The sequence below is a fragment of the Hemitrygon akajei genome, chromosome 5 (assembly GCF_048418815.1).
Source record: "Hemitrygon akajei chromosome 5, sHemAka1.3, whole genome shotgun sequence".
Classification (NCBI taxonomy): Eukaryota; Metazoa; Chordata; class Chondrichthyes; order Myliobatiformes; family Dasyatidae; genus Hemitrygon; species Hemitrygon akajei.
In genome coordinates, this window is record NC_133128.1 from 195,647,765 (window position 1) to 195,666,639 (window position 18,875).

Genomic DNA, 18,875 nt, shown 5'->3' on the forward strand with positions numbered 1-18,875 from the left:
GGGAGGTTCTACTGCAGTTGTACAAGGCCTTGGTGAGACCGCACCTAGAATATTGTGCACAGTTTTGGTCCCCTAATCTGAGGAAAGACATTCTTGCCATAGAGGGAGTACAAAGAAGGTTCACCAGATTGATTCCTGGGATGGCAGGACTTTCATATGAAGAAAGACTGGATCAACTAGGCTTATACTCACTAGAATTTAGAAGACTGAGGGGGGATCTTATTGAAATGTATAAAATTCTAAAGGGACTGGACAGGCCAGATGCAGGAAGATTGTTTCCGATGTTGGGGGAGTCCAGAATGAGGGGTCACAGTTTAAGGATAAAGGGGAAGCCTTTTAGGACTGAGATGAGGAAAAACTTCTTCACACAGAGAGTGGTGAATCTGTGGAATTCTCTGCCACTGGAAACAGTTGAGGTCGGTTCATTGGCTATATTTAAGAGGAAGTTAGATATGGCCCTTGTGGCTAAAAGGATCAGGGGGTATGGAGAGAAAGCAGGTACAGGGTTCTGAGTTGGATGATCAGCCATGATCATACTGAATGGTGGTGCAGGCTCGAAGGGCCGAATGGCCTACTCCTGCACCTATTTTCTATGTTTCTATGATAAGCTAATGATTGGGTACAGATGGTGCAAAGAGTTAAATTGTATCAGACACAAAATTCAAAAGCACAAAGAATGCTGGACAGATGGTGCTGTATTTAAATGCACATAGCATTTGGAATAAGATGGATGAACTCGTAGCACAATTAGAGATTGGTTGGTATGATGTTGTGGGCATCATTGAGTCGTGGCTGAAAGAAGGCTGTAGTTGGGAGCTTAACATCAAAGGATCTATTTTGTATTGAAATGACAAGCAGGAAGGCATAGGCAATGATGTGGCTCTTTTGTTAAGAGATGGAATTAAATTCAAGTATGACTGTGGGAAAGTGTATATGGAACCAGAGGAAATAGCAGAGGTACTTAATGAATACTTTACTTCAGTATTCACTATGGAAAAGGATCTTAGTGATTGTAGTGATGACTTACAGCAGACTGAAAAGCTTGAGCATGTAGATATTAAGAAAGAGGATGTGCTGGAGCTTTTGGAAAGCATCAAGTTGGATAAGTTGCCATGACCGGACGAAATGTACCACAGGTGAATTTGGGATGCGAGGGAGGAGATTGCTCCTCTGGCGATGATCTTTGCATCATCAATGGGGATGGGAGAGGTTCCGGAGGATTGGAGGGTTGCGGATGTTGTTCCTTTATTCAAGAAAGGGAATAGAGATAGTCCAGGAAATTATATACAGGTGAGTCTTACCTCAGTGGTTGGTAAGTAGATGGAGAAGATCCTGAGAGACAGGATTTATGAACATTTGGAGAGGTATAATATGATTAGAATAGTCAGCATTGCTTTGTCAAGGGCAGGTCATGCCTTACCAGCCAGATTAAATTTTTTGAGGATGTGACTAAACACATTGATGAAGGAAGAGCAGTAGACGTAGTGTATATGGATTTCAGCAAGGCATTTGATAAGGTACCCCATGCAAGGCTTATTGAGAAAGTAAGGAGGTATGGGATCCAAGATGACATTGCTTTGTGGATCCAGAACTGGCTTGCCCACAGAAGGCAAAGAGTGGTTGTAGGTAGGTCATATTCTGAATGAAGGTTGATGAACAGTGGAGTGCCTCAGGGATCTGTTTTGGGAGCCTTACTCTTCGTGATTTTTATAAATGGCTTGTATGAGGAATTGGAGGGATGGGTTAGTAAGTTTGCTGATGACACAAAGGTTGGGGGTGTTGTGGATAGTGTGGAGGGCTGTCAGAGGTTACAGTGGGACATTGATAGGATGCAAAACAAGGCTGAGAAATGGCAGATGGAGTTCAACCCAGATAAGTGTGAAGTGGTTCATTTTGGTAGGTCACATATGATGGCAGATTATAGTATTAATTGTAAAACTCTTGGCAGTGTGGAGGATCAGAGGGATCTTGGGGTTTGAGTCCATAGGATGCTCAAAGCAGCTGTACAGGTTGACTCTGTGGTTAAGAAAGCATATGGTGTATTGGCTGTCATCAATCGTGGAATTGAATTTAGGAACCTAGAGGTAATTTTGCAGCTATCTAGGACCCTGGTCAGACCCCACTTGAAGTATTGTGCTCAGGTCTGGTTGCCTCACTACAGGAAGGATGTGGAAGCCATAGAACAGGTGCAGAGGAGATTAACTAGGACGTTGCCTGGATTGGGGAGCATGCCTTATGAGAATAGGTTGAGTAAACTTTGTCTTTTTCTCCTTGGAGCGACAGAGGATGAGAGGTGACCTAATAGAGGTGTACAATATGATGAGAGGCTTTGATCGTGTGGATAGTCAGAGGCTTTTTCCCAGGGCTGAAATGGCTAGCATGAGAGGACAGAGATTTAAGGTGCTGGGGAGTAGGTACAGAGGAGATGTCAGGGGTAAGTTTTTTTACTCAGAGAGTGGTGAGTGCGTGGACTGGGCTGCCAGCAATGGTGGTGGAGGTGGATACAATAGAGTCTTTTAAGAGACTTTTGGATAAGTACATGGAGCTTAGAAAAATAGAGGGCTATAGATAAGCCTACTAATTTCTAAGGTAGGGACATGTTTGGCACAACTTTGTGGGCTGAAGGGCCTGTCTTGTGCTGTAGGTTTTCTATGTTTCTATGTTAAATCTTTTGAAAGATGAGACATAGTGTCAGAGAATGTTGAATCTTTGTGGGTGGAGTTAAGAAACTGCAAGGGTAAAAAAAATACTAATCATATATAGGCCTCCAAATAGTAGGCAAGATGTAGGGTTGTGATTGCAAAGGGAGCTGGAAAAGGCATGTAATAAGGGTAATGACACAATTGTAATGGGGACGTCAATATGCAAGGGGATTGGGAAAATCAGGTTGGCACCTGATCGCAGAGACAGAATTTGTTGAATACCTATGAGCAGCTTGTGGTTCAGCCTACTCAGGGAACAGTTATCTTAGATTGGGTGTTGTATAAAAATCCAGATCTTATTGGGGATCTTAACCTAAAGGAACCTTTAGGATGCAATGATCTTAATATGTTCAAATTCCTGCTGCAATTTAAGAAAGAGAAGCATAACTGACATGTATCAGTATTGCAAAGGAACAGAGGTAATTAAAGAAGCTTGAGAGAGGAGCTTACTCAGGTGGATGGGAGGAGGATACTGGCAGGCATGACAGCAGAGCAGAGATGGTTGAAGATTCTGGGACTAGTTCAAAAGCTGCAGGATAGATATGTCCCACAGAAGAAGATGTTCGCAAATGGCAGGAGTAGGCAACTGTGGTTGACAAGGGAAGATAAGGACTGCATAAAAGACAAGAAAAGGGCATATAAGGTAACAGAACTGAGTGGGAAGTTGGATGATTGGGAAGTTTTTAAAATCCAACTAAAGACAACTAAAAGAGCTATAAGAAGGGAAAAGATGAAATATGAGGGCAAACTAGCCAATAATATAAAACAGGATACTAAAAGATTTTTCAGTTATATAAAGAGTAAGTAAGTGAGAGTTGATATTGAACCACTGGAAAGTTATGCTGGTGAGATAGTAATGGGGGGGAGGGGCAAAGAAAAGGCAGATGAACTTAATGAGTACTCTGCATCAGTCTGCACTGTGGAAGACACGAGCAGTGTGTCAGAAGTCCATGAGAGTCAGGGGGCCGGAGTGAGTGCCATTGCTATTACAGTGGAAAATATGCTAGGCAAACTCAAAAGTCTTAAGTTGGATAAGTCATCTGGACCAGACAGACTACATCCCAGAGTCCTGAGAGAGGTTGCTGAAGAGATAATGGATGCATTGTTCACGATCTTTCAAAAATCACTTGATTCTGACATGGTCCCAGAGGACTGGAAGATTACAAATGTCATTCCACCCTTTAAGAAGGGAGGAAGGCAAAAGAAAGGAAATTAAAGACCAGTTAGCCTAACGTCAGTGGTTGGGAAAGAGTTGAAGTTTATTATTAAGGATGAGGTTTTGGAGTACTTGGAGACTAATAATAATATGTTCTATTCAGCATGGTTTTTGTAAAGGGAAATCTTGCCTGACAAATCTGTTAGAGTACTGCAAGAAAGTAACCAACAGGGTGGACAAAGGAGAGGTAGTGGATGTTATTTACTTGGATTTTCAGAAGGCATTTGTTAAGGTGCCACTAATGCAATAATGTGATAAAGATATTAAAAAAGGAAGGAAAAAAACTTTGCTAGAGCTTTTCTTTTTTTTTGCTTTCTCTGGTTGAAGCCTCAAAGAGCTTAAGCCCCAGGATCACCTCTCTGACTCTGTCCACTCAGACAACGGCTTTCGCACTTGCCCTGCCTTCCTATAATTTGCTCTTGCTAATCAATCCCGAATGTCAATTGGTCACTGGTCAAAGCTGAATTATGCTGCTGCCTTTCTCTACTTGGACAGTAGTCCTGATTGAAATCCACTTCTCTCAAACTACTGATGTCCAGATGGTCTCTGGTCACAGCACAAAGCTGGTCAGCACATCAGACTTCCAACTTTTGCCTTTGGACTTACCACTGAGGGACTGGACGCACACCTTTATCACAGTGATGACAGGCATTGGGAGCATCAGCCCTGCGTCTTCATGATTCTCAGACTAACTTACAGAGCAGGTGTGATTATAAAGTTTATTTTATTTCATCTTAAATAAAGGAACCTAAACCATTTTAAATAATATTTGAATACTTATTGAGATGATCTGAACTGTCTTTAAATATTTAAAATTATTATGACATTTATTAAAAGGCCTTTGACAACAGTGAGCTGACAATACTGTCCGTATACTCCACTCATCCTGCCCCACTTTGCGGGTCAAAACTTGGATACTGGTCGGGCTACAGGGGGTGGTAGGTAGGGGTGTATTAAGGAGGGGATGAGTTAAGAAGGGGGTGTGGTAAAGTGGGGTTGAGTTAAGGAGGGGGTGTTAAGGTCGGTAAGGGTGCGTTAAGGTGGGGGTGAGTTGAGGGGGGTGCGTTAAGAAAGGTGCATTGGGGGGTGTTCGAGGGGATGTGTTAAGGTGGGTGTCTTCTAGATCAAATATAACGTAAGTGGTTAAGAATCACAGGCTGTGAGTCCATGCTGACAATAATGATGATTGGTTGGCCATCACTTTCAATGACAACAGAGAAACCTGTGCAAGTAAGTTTACAAAGTGGAAAAGCTGTTGCACTGGGCAGTTCCACTCTCTCAAACTCTGAAGTCTGGGTCCAGTGGTACAAGTAATTGTCACAATGGTGGTCATTGATTGCAGTTGACGACCATGACCTCTTTTGTGCCTCGTCATGCCCTTCGCTCTCTAGGTGTTGCTGTACCACCTTCCTGGCCATCGGATTCATTTGCCCAGTCCACCTGAGCTGCCTTTGCATGCTGGGACAGGCATGTCCCTGTCTCAGTGGGGAATGAGGCCTGCTGACTTCCCTCATCTGCTTTAGCCTGTCTGTTGAAGAGATGTAACCATTGTCATATGTAAACAGCCACAGGCAAGAGCTGAGTGAGTTGGGGATCAGAGGTGAATGAGCTGCCCTAGAATGGATACAACAAGCCCCTTCTCCAGATGTTTCAGTATTATTTGGTCCATTAATAAATACTTGTAAATAGAACCTGTTTTGGATGACTCCAGACCCTGGTAACTTAAACAATCAATACAGAATCAAACAAAACCAGGGCAGCCCGGTACCATAACTCTGTTACAGTGTCAGTGACCCAGGTTCAATTCTGCTGCTGTCGGTAAGGAGATCGAATGCTGTCCCTGTGATTGCGTGGGTTTCCCCCGGGTGTTCCGGTTTCCAATGACAGTCCAAAGAAGTACAGGTTCTTGGTTAATTAGTCACATGGGTGTGAAAGGGTGGTGCGGTCTTACCGGGCCAGAAGAGCCTCTTACTTTGCTGCATCTCAAAATAAATAAATTAAAGAAACATCCATGACAAGAATTTCACTTCAATAGTTGAATTACTAACTGATCAGCAAGCCCATTTACTTAACTCAGTCTTGCCAAATATATATTTTCGATTATGTCATGAAATCATAACTAAGAATTTACAAGCATATTACTTGTAAAGAGATTAAAGAAAACAAATTAGAGAGCCTGGTCATGTTATTAAATGAGCAATCTCAACAAATGCAGTAACATACATTAAGGTCAAGAAATGTTATTGTTACTTAAGAATAAAAGCACAATTTGGTCTCCTCCACTGAACCTCTCCCTAACCCTCCAACACTGGAGCTTTTATCAAATGGCTTCAAGGAATGTGTGGGTTTTTTCCTGGGTGTCTGGTTTCTTCATAAATCCAAAGATGTACTGGCTAGGTTAATTGGTCACTGTGAATTGTCCTGTGCTTAGACTTGGGGTTAATCCAGATTGTGGGGTTACTGGGGCAGCATGGCTCAAAGGGGCAGAAGGGCCTATCACTACTTATACTTCTCTGATGAACTCTAAATGCTGAAGTCCAGCCCACCAGATTTGGAGCAATAAACAGATTATCAGATAATCCCAGGTTAGAGACTTCCCAAATCTCAGCAAAATCCTTTATGCATGACCAAATTGAGCAGGTTGTGAGTTTTCCCTTCATGGTTGTTGGTGGAGTTGGCTGAATCCATTCCTTATATCTTGGCATTCATTCAGTGACATAGATACACTCTTGAGGTATAGGAGCAAATCTCTCATTAGATAGTGACAAGTAGCCCCCTTCCATTTCAGCCAGCTGCCCTTTTGCTAACTCTTGCCTACACTGCACTAATATCAGTGATAATAAACCTGATTCTGATTCTATGTACCTCCTTAAGGACCACAACCTTGTGGTACTTTGGGGGATTGCGTGCTTCAGTCACCCAGATGGCTACGTTGGTGGGAGTCAGGGCTTTATGCTTTAGCCCTTGGTAGGTCACCCATGCCAGACAGGTTGAAGGGTAGAGGCCAAACTAACAGTTGTCCACTGGTCCATTTCAGGGGTTCAGTTCAGGGCTAACAATACTGGCTGGTAAAATAAAATTGTCATGGAAACAACAATGAAAAACCTTCTACCTCTGAGTGCGACAGTATTCCTGAGTCTCCACCCGGGACTTACATGACTGACAGTGGTGAAAACCAAACCTATGAACACTACATCACTTTTTAAAAATTATTTCTGCTTTTGACAGACAGACAGACAGACAGACAGACATACTTTATTGATCCTGAGGGAAATTGGGTTTCGTTACAGCCTCACCAACCAAGAATAGTGTAGAAATATAGCAATATAAAACCATAAATAATTAAATAATAATAAGTAAATTATTTCAAATGGAAATAAGTCCAGGACCAGCCTATTGGCTCAGGGTGTCTGACACTCCAAGGGAGGAGTTGTGAAGTTTGATGGCCACAGGCAGGAATGACTTCCTATGACGCTCAGTGTTACATCTCGGTGGAATGAGTCTCTGGCTGAATGTACTCCTATGCCTAACCAGTACATTATGGAGTGGATGGGAGACATTTTCCAAGATGGCATGCAACTTACATATCCTTACTGTAATCATTTTTTCTATAATTTATCATGTATTGCATTGTACTGCTGCCACTTAGTTATATAATTATTTCATGACATATGCCAGTGATTTTAAACCCAATGCTGATTCTGATGAAGGAAACCACCAGAGATGGAGGGCCTTCATCCTGCCCTAAACAGCAGCAGTGTAACAGGCAGTAGGTGATTCTCCGTAAAGTTTCCATTCCAGAAACTAAATCAGCCCTTTATTTGTTTGTGTTTAGTTTTATTTAGAGATACAACACAGTAACAGGCCCTTCTGGCCCAATGAGCCCGCGGCACTCAATTACCCTCCCCCCCCCCCCCCCCCCGTGACCAATTAACCTAATGACACGTATGTCTTTGGAATATGGGAGAAACCCAGAGCACCAATGTGGTCATAGAACCATAGAACACTACAGCACAGTACAGGCCCTTCAGCCCTCCATGTTGTGCTGACCCATATAATCCTTAAAAAAAAGTACTAAACCTACTCTACCCCATAACCCACCATTTTTCTTTCATCCATGTGCCTGTCCAAGAGGTTCTTAAATACCCCTAATGTTTTAGCCTCCACTACCATCCCTGGCAAGTCATTCCAGGCACTCACAACCCTCTGTGTAAAAAACTTACCCCTGATGTCTCCCCTAAACTTCCCTCCCTTAATTTTGTACATATGCCCTCTGGCGTTTGCAATCGTGGGCACGTGGAGAATGTGCCAACTCCTTACAAATTCTATGATACATAGTACAGGTGTTGTGGAAGTGACTTTCAGAATCAGATACTGCTTGATTGCTGAAGGTCCAATGACCACTGCTTTGATCCTCATTGTGGGCAGTTGACTTCAGTGGTTGATTATGTAGGAGTGAGTAAACGCATCCATTTTATCTTTGAAAGGATCCCAAGATCACCTTAATGTTGTGGCAGTTTTGGCCATGATGGTTTTCCTCAGAGACTTGGAGAAGGAAAAAAACTGGGGATGGTAGAGGAGGATTAAAATGGAAGATTGAATAAAAAGAAGCTCAGGGTTTATATGCTTTACAATATTTACTTGGAGTCAAGAGAAAGAAACAAAATGCTTGGTGGAATTATCTGGGAAGTAAAGAATTAGTTAGAATAAATGAGCCACAAAAAGCTAAATCACATGTAGAAGATTAAGAAGGAAAGAGTGTTGAGTGGCAGAAGTATCTAGGCTTTACAGTAGATAATTTTGTTGTATTGCACTAATAACTGGCCACTGAAACCTACACGAGTGAATCTGCAGATGCTGGAGATAAATAAAAGCACAAAATGCTGTCTGGCCTGCTGAGTTCTGCCAGCATTTTGTGTTTTTATCACTGAAACCTACAGTTGGCTGCATTGTCAAAGCATTGGCGCTGATCAGCAATGATTGGCCCAGAGGTCAGAGTTGAAGTAAAGGGATAAATGATATACTCCCAACTCTATCCTGGTCAATATCAGCCTTGAATTAATGATAGTTTAAAAGTCACTAAATAGCAAGATAAGCTGAAATAGCTGAATTAGCATGTTCCATAAACACTTCAAGGATGCTTGATAAAGTTAAAAATAACAACAGGATTAGTTTATATGCATGTGGATAGGCTATCTGAATTAAACAGATTAGACAGGAGCAAAGGACATATGGGAATCTTAGACATCAGAGGTCGGGTGACTTTCAAAGAGGGTCATTGACTGTTGAGCAAGTCACCAGTTCATGCAATAAGCATGCAATTTACTGCAAATATTCAGGAAGGAACTGACAAGACTTGAAAATAGCTGAGCGCACAGAATAAAAAGTAGACGAAGGCCTAGACGGCATTGCCACACGGCAAAGGAGAAGGTCATTAAGCAATTAAATCCACACCATATTACAAAACAAGCCCTTTCCCACACTAATTTTCTCTATCACTTAATTCTCCGAGAGATCTCAGGAATCAGAAAGCAATTTTTCAAACTTGTTTTCTGCCCAAAATTGCTTTCAAAGTTCAAAGTTAATTTATTGTCACAGTATGCATAAGTTACCATCCAGCACTTTGAGGTTCATTTCTTGCAAGTATTTGCAGGAAGAATAAGAAATACAATAGAATTTCAGAAAAACTATTCATACCAAAGACATACAACCAATGTGCAACAGAAAACAAACTATAAATGAAATAATAAAATAAAGAGAGCATAAGAATAACAGAAGAAATTCTTCTGTAGCTGGAAATCCAGATTAACACACACAAAATGCTGGAGGAACTTGGCAGGTCAGACAGCATCGATGGTAATGAATAAACAGTTAATGTTTTGGTCCCTTACTTGCTCGAATTTAGAAGAATGAGGGGGATCTTATTGAAACATATTGAAGTTGAAAGGCCTAGATAGAGTGGACATGAAGAGGATGCTTTCTATGGTGAGGAGTCTAGGACTAGAGGACATCCTTTTAGAACAGAGGCAAGGTGGAATTTCTTTAGGGTGGTGAATCTGTGGAATTTATTGCCACAGGCAGCTGTGAAGGCCATGTCATTAGGTGCATTTAAGGCAGAGGTAAATAGGTTTCTCATTAGTTAGGGCATGAAGGATATGAGGAGAGGGCAGGAGATTGAGGCTGAGAGGGATAATGGATCAGCATGAAATGGCGGAGCAGACTCAATGGGCTGAATGGCCTAATTCTGCTTCTATGTCTTATGGTCTAAAAACAACTACAAAGTTGTAAGAAGAGAGTTGAACAAGCTGGACTGTCTTACATAGAGTTAGTTTGAGTTTAACAGATTGAATACTCCTTCCCATAAGGTAACCATACTGTAATTGTACATTACCTAGTTTTAGGTTAATTCTCAAAATCACTTGAATAAAAGATCAAAACAACATTTCTTCAAATTAAAGTAAAATTTGTTCTGTTGTCCAGAGTAGAATATGCTTGTCAAGTTTATGACTGTAAAACTGGATTTGTTAATCTGGAACTAAAAAGACAGACATCCTGAAATTCAAATAGAAATCATCTGACTGGCTGAACATTTCCAGTATTTTCTGTTTTAATGTTGTGTTTCCATCATCTGTTGGTTTTCCTTTTGAATCCAGACAAATTACTCTTCTGGCATCTGGTTGGAAGTGGGGGGCAGGGGGAGGTGACAAATACTAAATAATTTCAAGCTCATCTGTTGGCTGAAAAAATGGAAGAGACTCAGATTGATTAGCCTGCCTCAGCCCTTCCCTCCAGGTGGTTTACTTGCCAGATGAATGAGAGATTAACTCATTCAAAGATGTGAGATATTGAGATGAAATGAGTGGGTAGAGGTTCCGGTGACCCAATCAGCGGCGGGAGATATCCTGCAGGTTGGCAGCGCTTGTTTAAAAGGAGAACCTTGCGGGCGTTCAGTGGCAGCCCAATCAACAGTGGAAGAAACACAGAGAGCAGTGAATAGAAGTACAGAAGGGGCAAGCAGTGAGGCCATTATTGAGAGGTGCCTGCGGTGAGAGGAGGAGTTTCAGGCTTTGGCTCAAAGGAGCCTTCGGCTTGGAAGAGGCGTTGGTTTTGAGTAAGTTGTCTGGGTAAGCTTCTGTTAAGATACCCTTTTCTCTTACGACGCCAGGGGTACTTAGTGTAGTTAATGGCTATTGTGTGTTCTTCATGGTGTATGTTGGAACCCTGGAAGACCCATTCTCCCAGGGATCTACATCTTTTTTCTTTTTCAATCTTTTAATTATTATTATTAATATCAACAAAATAAAATTGATACATAGAGAATGGGATTACAAACATACACATTTCAACTGAACATGAAAGAATACATAAGCAATGGTTACAGTATAAATGAGTATTCCCAAATCATGGATGATACAAGTAACAAATAAACAAGGCAAACCTAGGTATATCATAATATATATTAAAAAAAAACAGAAAAAAGAAAAAGAAAAAAAAGTTGCAAAAAAACTAATCTAATAATCTAATAACTAATAAGGAAAAAACGAAAAAAGAAAAAAGAGAAAAAGAATTATTTTTTTTAAATGGGCTGTTTATAATATCTAACAAAAATACAAAATCATCAGTGTCGTCAACTCCGATCCTCTCAACATATATAAAATCGAAACTGGAAAAACAAATAGGCTTGGAACAGGGTCATATTACATCATATGAAAATATTGAATAAATGGTCTCATTTTTTTAGATATTTACAGATTAGGAATTTCTTAAACACTGTACTTCCTACCTTTCCAAATTTTGTGTCTTCAGGTATTTTGGAGAATTTGTTTGAACTAAATCCTTCTCAGAAAGGGCTAATATCAAAACTTTACAATATAATCATGAAGATACGTTCAGAGCCCTTCTATAAGATTAAAAATGATTGGGAAAGAGAACTTAACCTTACTATCCCTATTGAGAATTGGGATAAAATTCTTCAATTAGTTAATACATCATCTATATGTGCTAAACATTCATTAATACAGTTTAAAGTTGCGCACAGGGCTCATATGTCCAAGGATAAATTGGCTCATTTTTATTCCTATATAAATCCTATTTGTGACAGATGTCATTCTGAGATAGCGTCTTTAACTCATATGTTCTGGTCGTGTCCGCTTTTGAAAAAATATTGGAAAGACATTTTTGATATTATTTCTACGGTATTGAACATTGATTTACAACCTCATCCTATTACTGCAATTTTTGGTTTACCAATGATGGACTCACTCCATTTATCCTCTTCTGCTTGTTGAATGATTGCATTTCTTACATTAATGGCGAGAAGATCTATTTTGTTGAATTGGAAAGAAATTAATCCTCCTACCATATTTCATTGGTTTTCTCAAACTATGTTCTGTCTAAATTTAGAAAAAATTAGAAGTGTTGTATTTGATACTTCTATTAAATTTGAAAAGATAGGGATCTACATCTGCGTGAAATGATTGGGACAGTATTAGGAAAGTGCTGGAGTCTATTATTAAGGAAGAGGTTTGGGGGTACTTGGAGATTATTGATGCATAAGTCAAAAACAGCATGGTTTCTATATAGGGAAATCTTTCCTGACAAATCTGTTAGAGTTCTTCAAGGCAGTACGAGCAGGGTGGACAAAGGAGAGGCAGTGGATGTCACTTACTTGGATTTTCAAAAGGCATTTGATAAGATGTAACACATGAGGCTGCTTAACAAATAAAGTCCTATGGCATTACAGGAAAGATACCGGCATGGATAGAGGAATGGCTGACTGGCAGGAAACAGTGAGTGGGAATAAAGGGGACCTTTTCTGGTTGGCTGCTGGTGACTAGTGATGTTCCTCAGGGGTCAGTACTGTATTGGGACCGCCACTTTTCACATTGTTTGTCAGTGATTTAGATAATACAATGGATGGATTTGTGGCAAAGTTTGTGGAGTATACGAAGATAGGTGGAGGGGCAGGTAGTGCCGAGGAAGCATTGTAATTACAGCAGGACAAATTGGAAGAATGGGCAAAAAAAACTGGCAGATGGAATTGTGATGGGAAATGTATGATAATGCATTTTTGTAAAAGGAACAAAAAATGCAGACTATTATCTAAACGGGGAGAAGGTTCAAACATCAGAGGTGCAGAAGGACTTAGGAGTCCTCGTACAAGACTCCCAGAAGGTTAATTTACAGGTTGAGTCTATGGTAAAAAAAAGGCAATTGCAATGTTGGCATTTATTTCAGAGGGAAGAGAATATAAAAACAAGGAGATAATGCTGACGCTTTGTAAGGCACTAGTTTTGGGCCCCATATCTCGGAAAGGATGTGTTGTGTTTGGAGAGAGTCCAGAGAAGGTTTATGAGAATGATTCTGGGTATGAAGGGCTTAACATATCAGGAGTATTTAGCAGCTTTGGGTCTGTACTCACTGGAATTTCAAAAAAATTCAGGGGTTCTCATTGAAACCCACTGAATATTGAAAGGACTAGATCAGGTGGATGTGGAGAGGATATTTCCTGTGGTAGGTGTGTCCAGAACCAGAGGGCACAGCCTCAGAAGCCTTTTAGAATAGAAGTAAGGTGGAATTTTTTTTTAGCCAGAGAGTAGTGAATCTGTGGAATGCTCTGCCACAGACTGGTGGAGGCCAAGTTCGTGGGTATATTTAAAGCAGAAGTTGATTGTTTCCTGATCTGTAAGGATGTCAAAGGATATGGGAAGAAGGTAGGTATATGGGGTTGAGTGGGATCCAGGATCAGCTATGATGGAATGGCGGAGCAGACTCAATGGCTGAATTGTCTAATTCTGCTCCTATGCCTTATGTTCTAAGTGCAACCAGCTGCAGCTGTTTGGAAACCATATTAAGGCTCTGGAACAGCTGGATGACCTTTGGCTTGTACGGGAGAGTGAGGAGATCATTGATCAGAGTTAGAAATATAGAAAACCTACAGCACAATACAGGCCCTTTGGCCCATAAAGTTGTGCCGAACATGTCCCTACCTTAGAAATTACTAGGGTTACCCATAGACCTCTATTTTTCTAAGCTCCAAGTACCTATCCAAAAGTCTCTTAAAAGACTATCGTATCTGCCTCCACCACCGTTGCTGGCAGCCCATTCCACGCACTCACCACTCTCTGCGTAAAAAACTTATCCCTGACATCTCCTCTGTACCAACTCCCAACCACCTTAAACCTGTTCCCTGTCATGATGGCCATTTCAGCCCTGGGAAAAAGCCTCTGACTATCAACACGATCAATGCCTCTCATCATCTTATACACCTCTATCAAGTCACCTCTCATCCTCCGTCGCTCCAAAGAGAAAAAACCGAGTTCACTCAACCTGTCTTCATAAGGCATACTCCCCAATCCAGGCAACATCCTTGTAAATCTCCTCTGCACCCTTTCTACGGTTTCTGCATCCTTTCTGTAGTGAGGCAATCAGAACTGAGCACAGTACTCCAAGTGGGGTCTGACCAGGGTCCTATATAGCTGCAACAGTACCTCTCGGCTCCTAAATTCAATTCCACAATTGATGAAGGCCAATACACCATATGCCTTCTTAACCACAGAGTCAAACAGCGCAGCTGCTTTGAACGTCCTATGGACTCAGACCCCAAGATTCCTCTGATCCTCCACACTGCCAAGTGTCTTATCATTAATACTATATTCTGCCATTATACTTGACCTACCAAAATGAACCACTTCACACTTATCTGGGTTGAACTCCATCTGCCACTTCTCAGCCCAGTTTTGCATTCTATCAATGTCCCGCTGTAACCTCTGACAGCCCTCCACACTATCCACAACACCCCAAACCTTTCTGTCATTAGCGAACTTACTAATCCATCCCTCCACTTCCTCATACAGGCCATTTATAAAAATCACGAAGAGTAAGGCTCCCAAAACAGGTCCCTGAGGCACTCCAATGTTCATCAACCTCCATTCAGAATATGACCTACCTACAACCACTCTTTGCCTTCTGTGGGCAAGCCAGTTCTGGATCCACAAAGCAATGTCATCTTGGATCCCATACCTCCTTACTTTCTTAATAAGCCTTGCATGGGGTACCTTATCAAATGCCTTGCTGAAATCCATATACACTACACCTACTGTTCTTCCTTCATCAACATGTTTAGTCACATCCTCAAAAAATCCAATCGTGTTCGTAAGGCACAACCTGCTCTTGACAAAGCCATGATGATTATTCGTAATCATATTATACCTCTCCAAATGTTCATAAATCCTGCCTCTTAGGATCTTCTCCATCAACTTACCAGCCACTGAAGTAAGACTCACTGGTCTATAATTTCCTGAGATATCCCTAAGCTGAGAATAAAGGAACAACATCCACAATCCTCCAATCCTCCAGAACCTCTTCCGTCCCCATTGATGATGCAAAGATCATCGCCAGAGGCTCAGCAATCTCCTCCCTCACCTCCCACAGTAGGCTGGGGTACATCTCATCTGGTCCTGGCGGCTTATCCAACTTGATGCTTTCCAAAAGCTCCAGCACATCCTCTTTCTTAATATCTATATGCTGAAGCTTTTCAATCCGCTGTAAGTCATCACTACAATCACCAATATCCTTTTCTTTAATGAATGCTGAAGTAAAGTATTCATTAAGTAAGTTTGCTAGTTATATATAGCCAACCAAACAGTAGTTGGGATGTGGACTACAGATTACAATGGGAAATATAAAAGGCATGTCAAAAGGACAATGTTATGATAGTCATGGGAGATTTTAATATGCAGATGAATTTGGAAAATGAGGTTTGAAATTTGATAGGGACTAAGTAAAGTCTGATGTTGCAGTATTTCAGTGAAATAAAGGAAATGAGAGACAAGTTGGCCAAAGTAAATTAGAAGGAGATGCTGGCAGGAATGACAGTAGAGCAGCAATGGCGTGAGTTTCTGAGAAAAATAAGGAAGATACAGGACAGATGTATTCGAAAAATGAAGAGACACTCAAATGGTAAAATAGTACAACTGTGGCTGACAAGGGAAGTCAAAGCTAATATAAAGCAAAAGGGAGGGCATACAACAAAGCAAAAACTAGTGGGAAGCTTTTAAAAACCTACAGAGAACAACCAAAAGTATCAGTAGAAGAGAAAAGATGAAACATGAAAGCAAGCTAACAGATAATATCAAGGTGGAAAGAAAAAGTTTTTCATGTACATAAATAAATAAAAGAGAGCTAAGAGTGGATATAAGACTATTAGAAAATGAGGCTGGAGATATAATAATGGGGCCACGGTGTTGGCAGGTGAACTAAACGATTGTTTTGCATCAGTCTTCACCGTGAAAGACACTAGCAGTATGCCAGGTGTTGAAGTGTGCTTGGGAGGAGAAGTGAGTGTAGTTTCTATTTCAAGGGAGGATGTGCTCAAAGAGCTGAAAGACCTAAAAGATACATAAGTCACCTGAACCAGATGAACTGTACCCTAGGGTTCTGAAAGACGTAGTGGTAGAGATTGTGGAGGCATTTGTAATGATCTTTAAAGAATCATTGGACTCTGGCATGGTGCCAGATGATTAGACAATTACATAAGTCACTCAACTCTTTAAAAAAGGAGGAAGGCAGCAGAAAGCAAGTTATAGACCAGTTAGCCTGACCTCAGTGGTTGGGAAGATGTTGGAGTCAACTGTTAAGGGTGAGGTTATGGAGTACTTCGTGATACAGGACAAAATAGGACAGTTTGGTTTTCTGAAGGGAAAATCTTGCCTCATGAACCTATTGGATTCTTTGAAGAGATTACAATTAGGATGGATAAAGGGGTTGCAGTGGATGTTGTATATTCGGACTTTCAGAAAGCCTTTGACAAGGTATGAAGCTGCTTGCCTATTTAAGAACCCATGGTATTACAGGAAAGTTACTAACATGGTTAGAGCATTGGCTGATTGATAGGAGGCAGTGAGTGAGAATAAAAGGATCCCTTTCTGGTTGGCTGCCAGTGTCTAGAGGTGTTCTGCAGGGGTCGGTGTTAGGACCGCTTCTTTAAAATGCTGTATATAAATGATTTAGATGATGGAAGTAGATGGCTTTGTTGCCAAGTTTGCAGATGATACGAAGATTGGTGGAGGAACAAGTAGTGTTAATGAAACAGGAAGGCTGCAGAAGGATTGAGACAGATTAGGAGAATGGGCAAGAAAATGCAAACAAAATATAACATTGGAAAATGCATGGTCATTTATTGCAGGTTGAGTCAGTTGTGAGGAGGGCAAATGCAATGATAGCATTCATTTCAAGGGGTCTAGAATATAAGAGCAGGGATGTGATGCTGAGGCTTCATAAGGCACTGGTGAGGACTTTCACTGAGTATTGTGAACAGTTTTGAACTCCTTATCTAAGAAAAGATGTATTGGCATTGGAGTGGGTCCAGAAGAGGTACTCAAGGATGATTCTCAAGGATGAATGATAGGATTATCATATGAGGAACGTTTGATGGCTCCAGGCCTGTACTCGCTGGAATTTAGAAGGATGAGGGAGGATCTCACTGAAACCTTTCAAATGTTGAAAGGCCTAGGCAAAATAGATGTGGAAAGGATGTTTCTCATGGTGGAGAGTCTAGAACAAGTGGATAGAGGGGTGCTCTTTCAAAACAAAGACGTAGAGAAATTTCTTTAGCCAGAAGGTGATGAATTTGTGGAATTAGTTACCACCGGCAGCAGTGGAGGCCAGGTCACTGGCTGTATTAAAAGCAGAGGTTGATAGGTTCTTGATTGGCCACAGCATCAGAGGTTACAGAAAGAAGGCTCTGGAATGGGGCAGAGGAGGGGGAAAATGTATCAGCCATGATGGAATGGTGGAGCAGACTCAATGGATCAAATGGCCTAATTCTGCTCCCTTGTCTTATGGTCTAATTGGAATTGAAAGAGTAATTTACAACATCTTTGAATTATCCTGTGGACAATCATCAAGCTTAATATGATTTAGAGAAATAGACAATTTCAACACTGCTACAAAAGAAATGTCAATTTTGCGAGCTCAGCATTACAGTCAGAAAACACAAATAAAAGGATTGCTTCTTTAAAATATTTTCATTCATTCCCATTAGTTTCAGTTAACCAATCAAGTTTTTCCAGGGCATAGAATAGTTACAGGAGCTGTACAATAAAAAACTGCCTATCTTGATATGCACAAGAAAGCAATTCATGATATTACTTCTCAAACCAACATAGACAGCTTTTAATTTGCATGACTAATTTTTATCTATAATGACAAACCAAACATCAGCCAATGTATGAAGAATATTCAATGTCTGTAAGTCAATTCATAAACAAGCAAAATATTACAGAAACTCAAAGATCAATTATTACTTTGTTAGTTTAAATTCTATTTAATTATCAGCCACAAGAAAGTTTTTTATGTTTAAATGTTTAAAAGTGCAGTTTTATTTGCTCACCATAAGATTGCCATCAGGAGAAAAGCACTTCAGCAGCTTCTTCGTCCTTCCTTGCAGAATCGGGCAGAGGATTAACTCACGGACGTTCTTATCAGTCTTTTGCGTATTCCATTCTGTTACCAGAAACACCAGGAAGTCACATCAAAACTATTGAACAATTTGTTTTTGAAATGGATTTATAAAATGTTCCACAAATTTATTTCATTTCATATAGAACTGGTTCGGTTTTGGATCTGTGGAATGTTTGTGCCTTCTTTGCTGCCAGAAATAGGAAAGGAAATGCAATCAAACTCTACATCATCTGAGTGTTGATATGGTTCTCATTATCCCTGTTCTAGCTATTGCTTTCTTTTTGTGAACTGTTAAACAAGCTTGGTATATAACCAATCAGACAGCCATACAAGTTAAATAAAAACTCTATATGTCACACCTCTTGTACTCTGACAAAACCTCGCAAGCAAGTCCATCATTTCCAGTAACAGGGTCAGTGACTCATTAACAGCTGATACAATGGTAAAGTGCAAAGAGCACTTCCCCCAGCTGTACATTTTTACTAAGCTTCAAT

At 40.7% G+C, this 18,875-nt stretch overlaps 1 protein-coding gene across 1 annotated transcript in view; it reads right to left on the minus strand.

Moving 5' to 3' along the window:
- nckap5l (NCK-associated protein 5-like) overlaps positions 1–18,522 on the minus strand; it is an 883,389-nt gene extending 864,867 nt beyond the window's left edge. Inside the window, exon 1 of the mRNA XM_073047595.1 lies at positions 18,311–18,522. Coding sequence (XP_072903696.1) covers positions 18,311–18,313 — 3 coding nt within the window. The 5' untranslated portion in view covers positions 18,314–18,522. The remainder of the gene's footprint in view (positions 1–18,310) is intronic.
- Between the last annotated feature and the right edge of the window lie 353 nt (positions 18,523–18,875).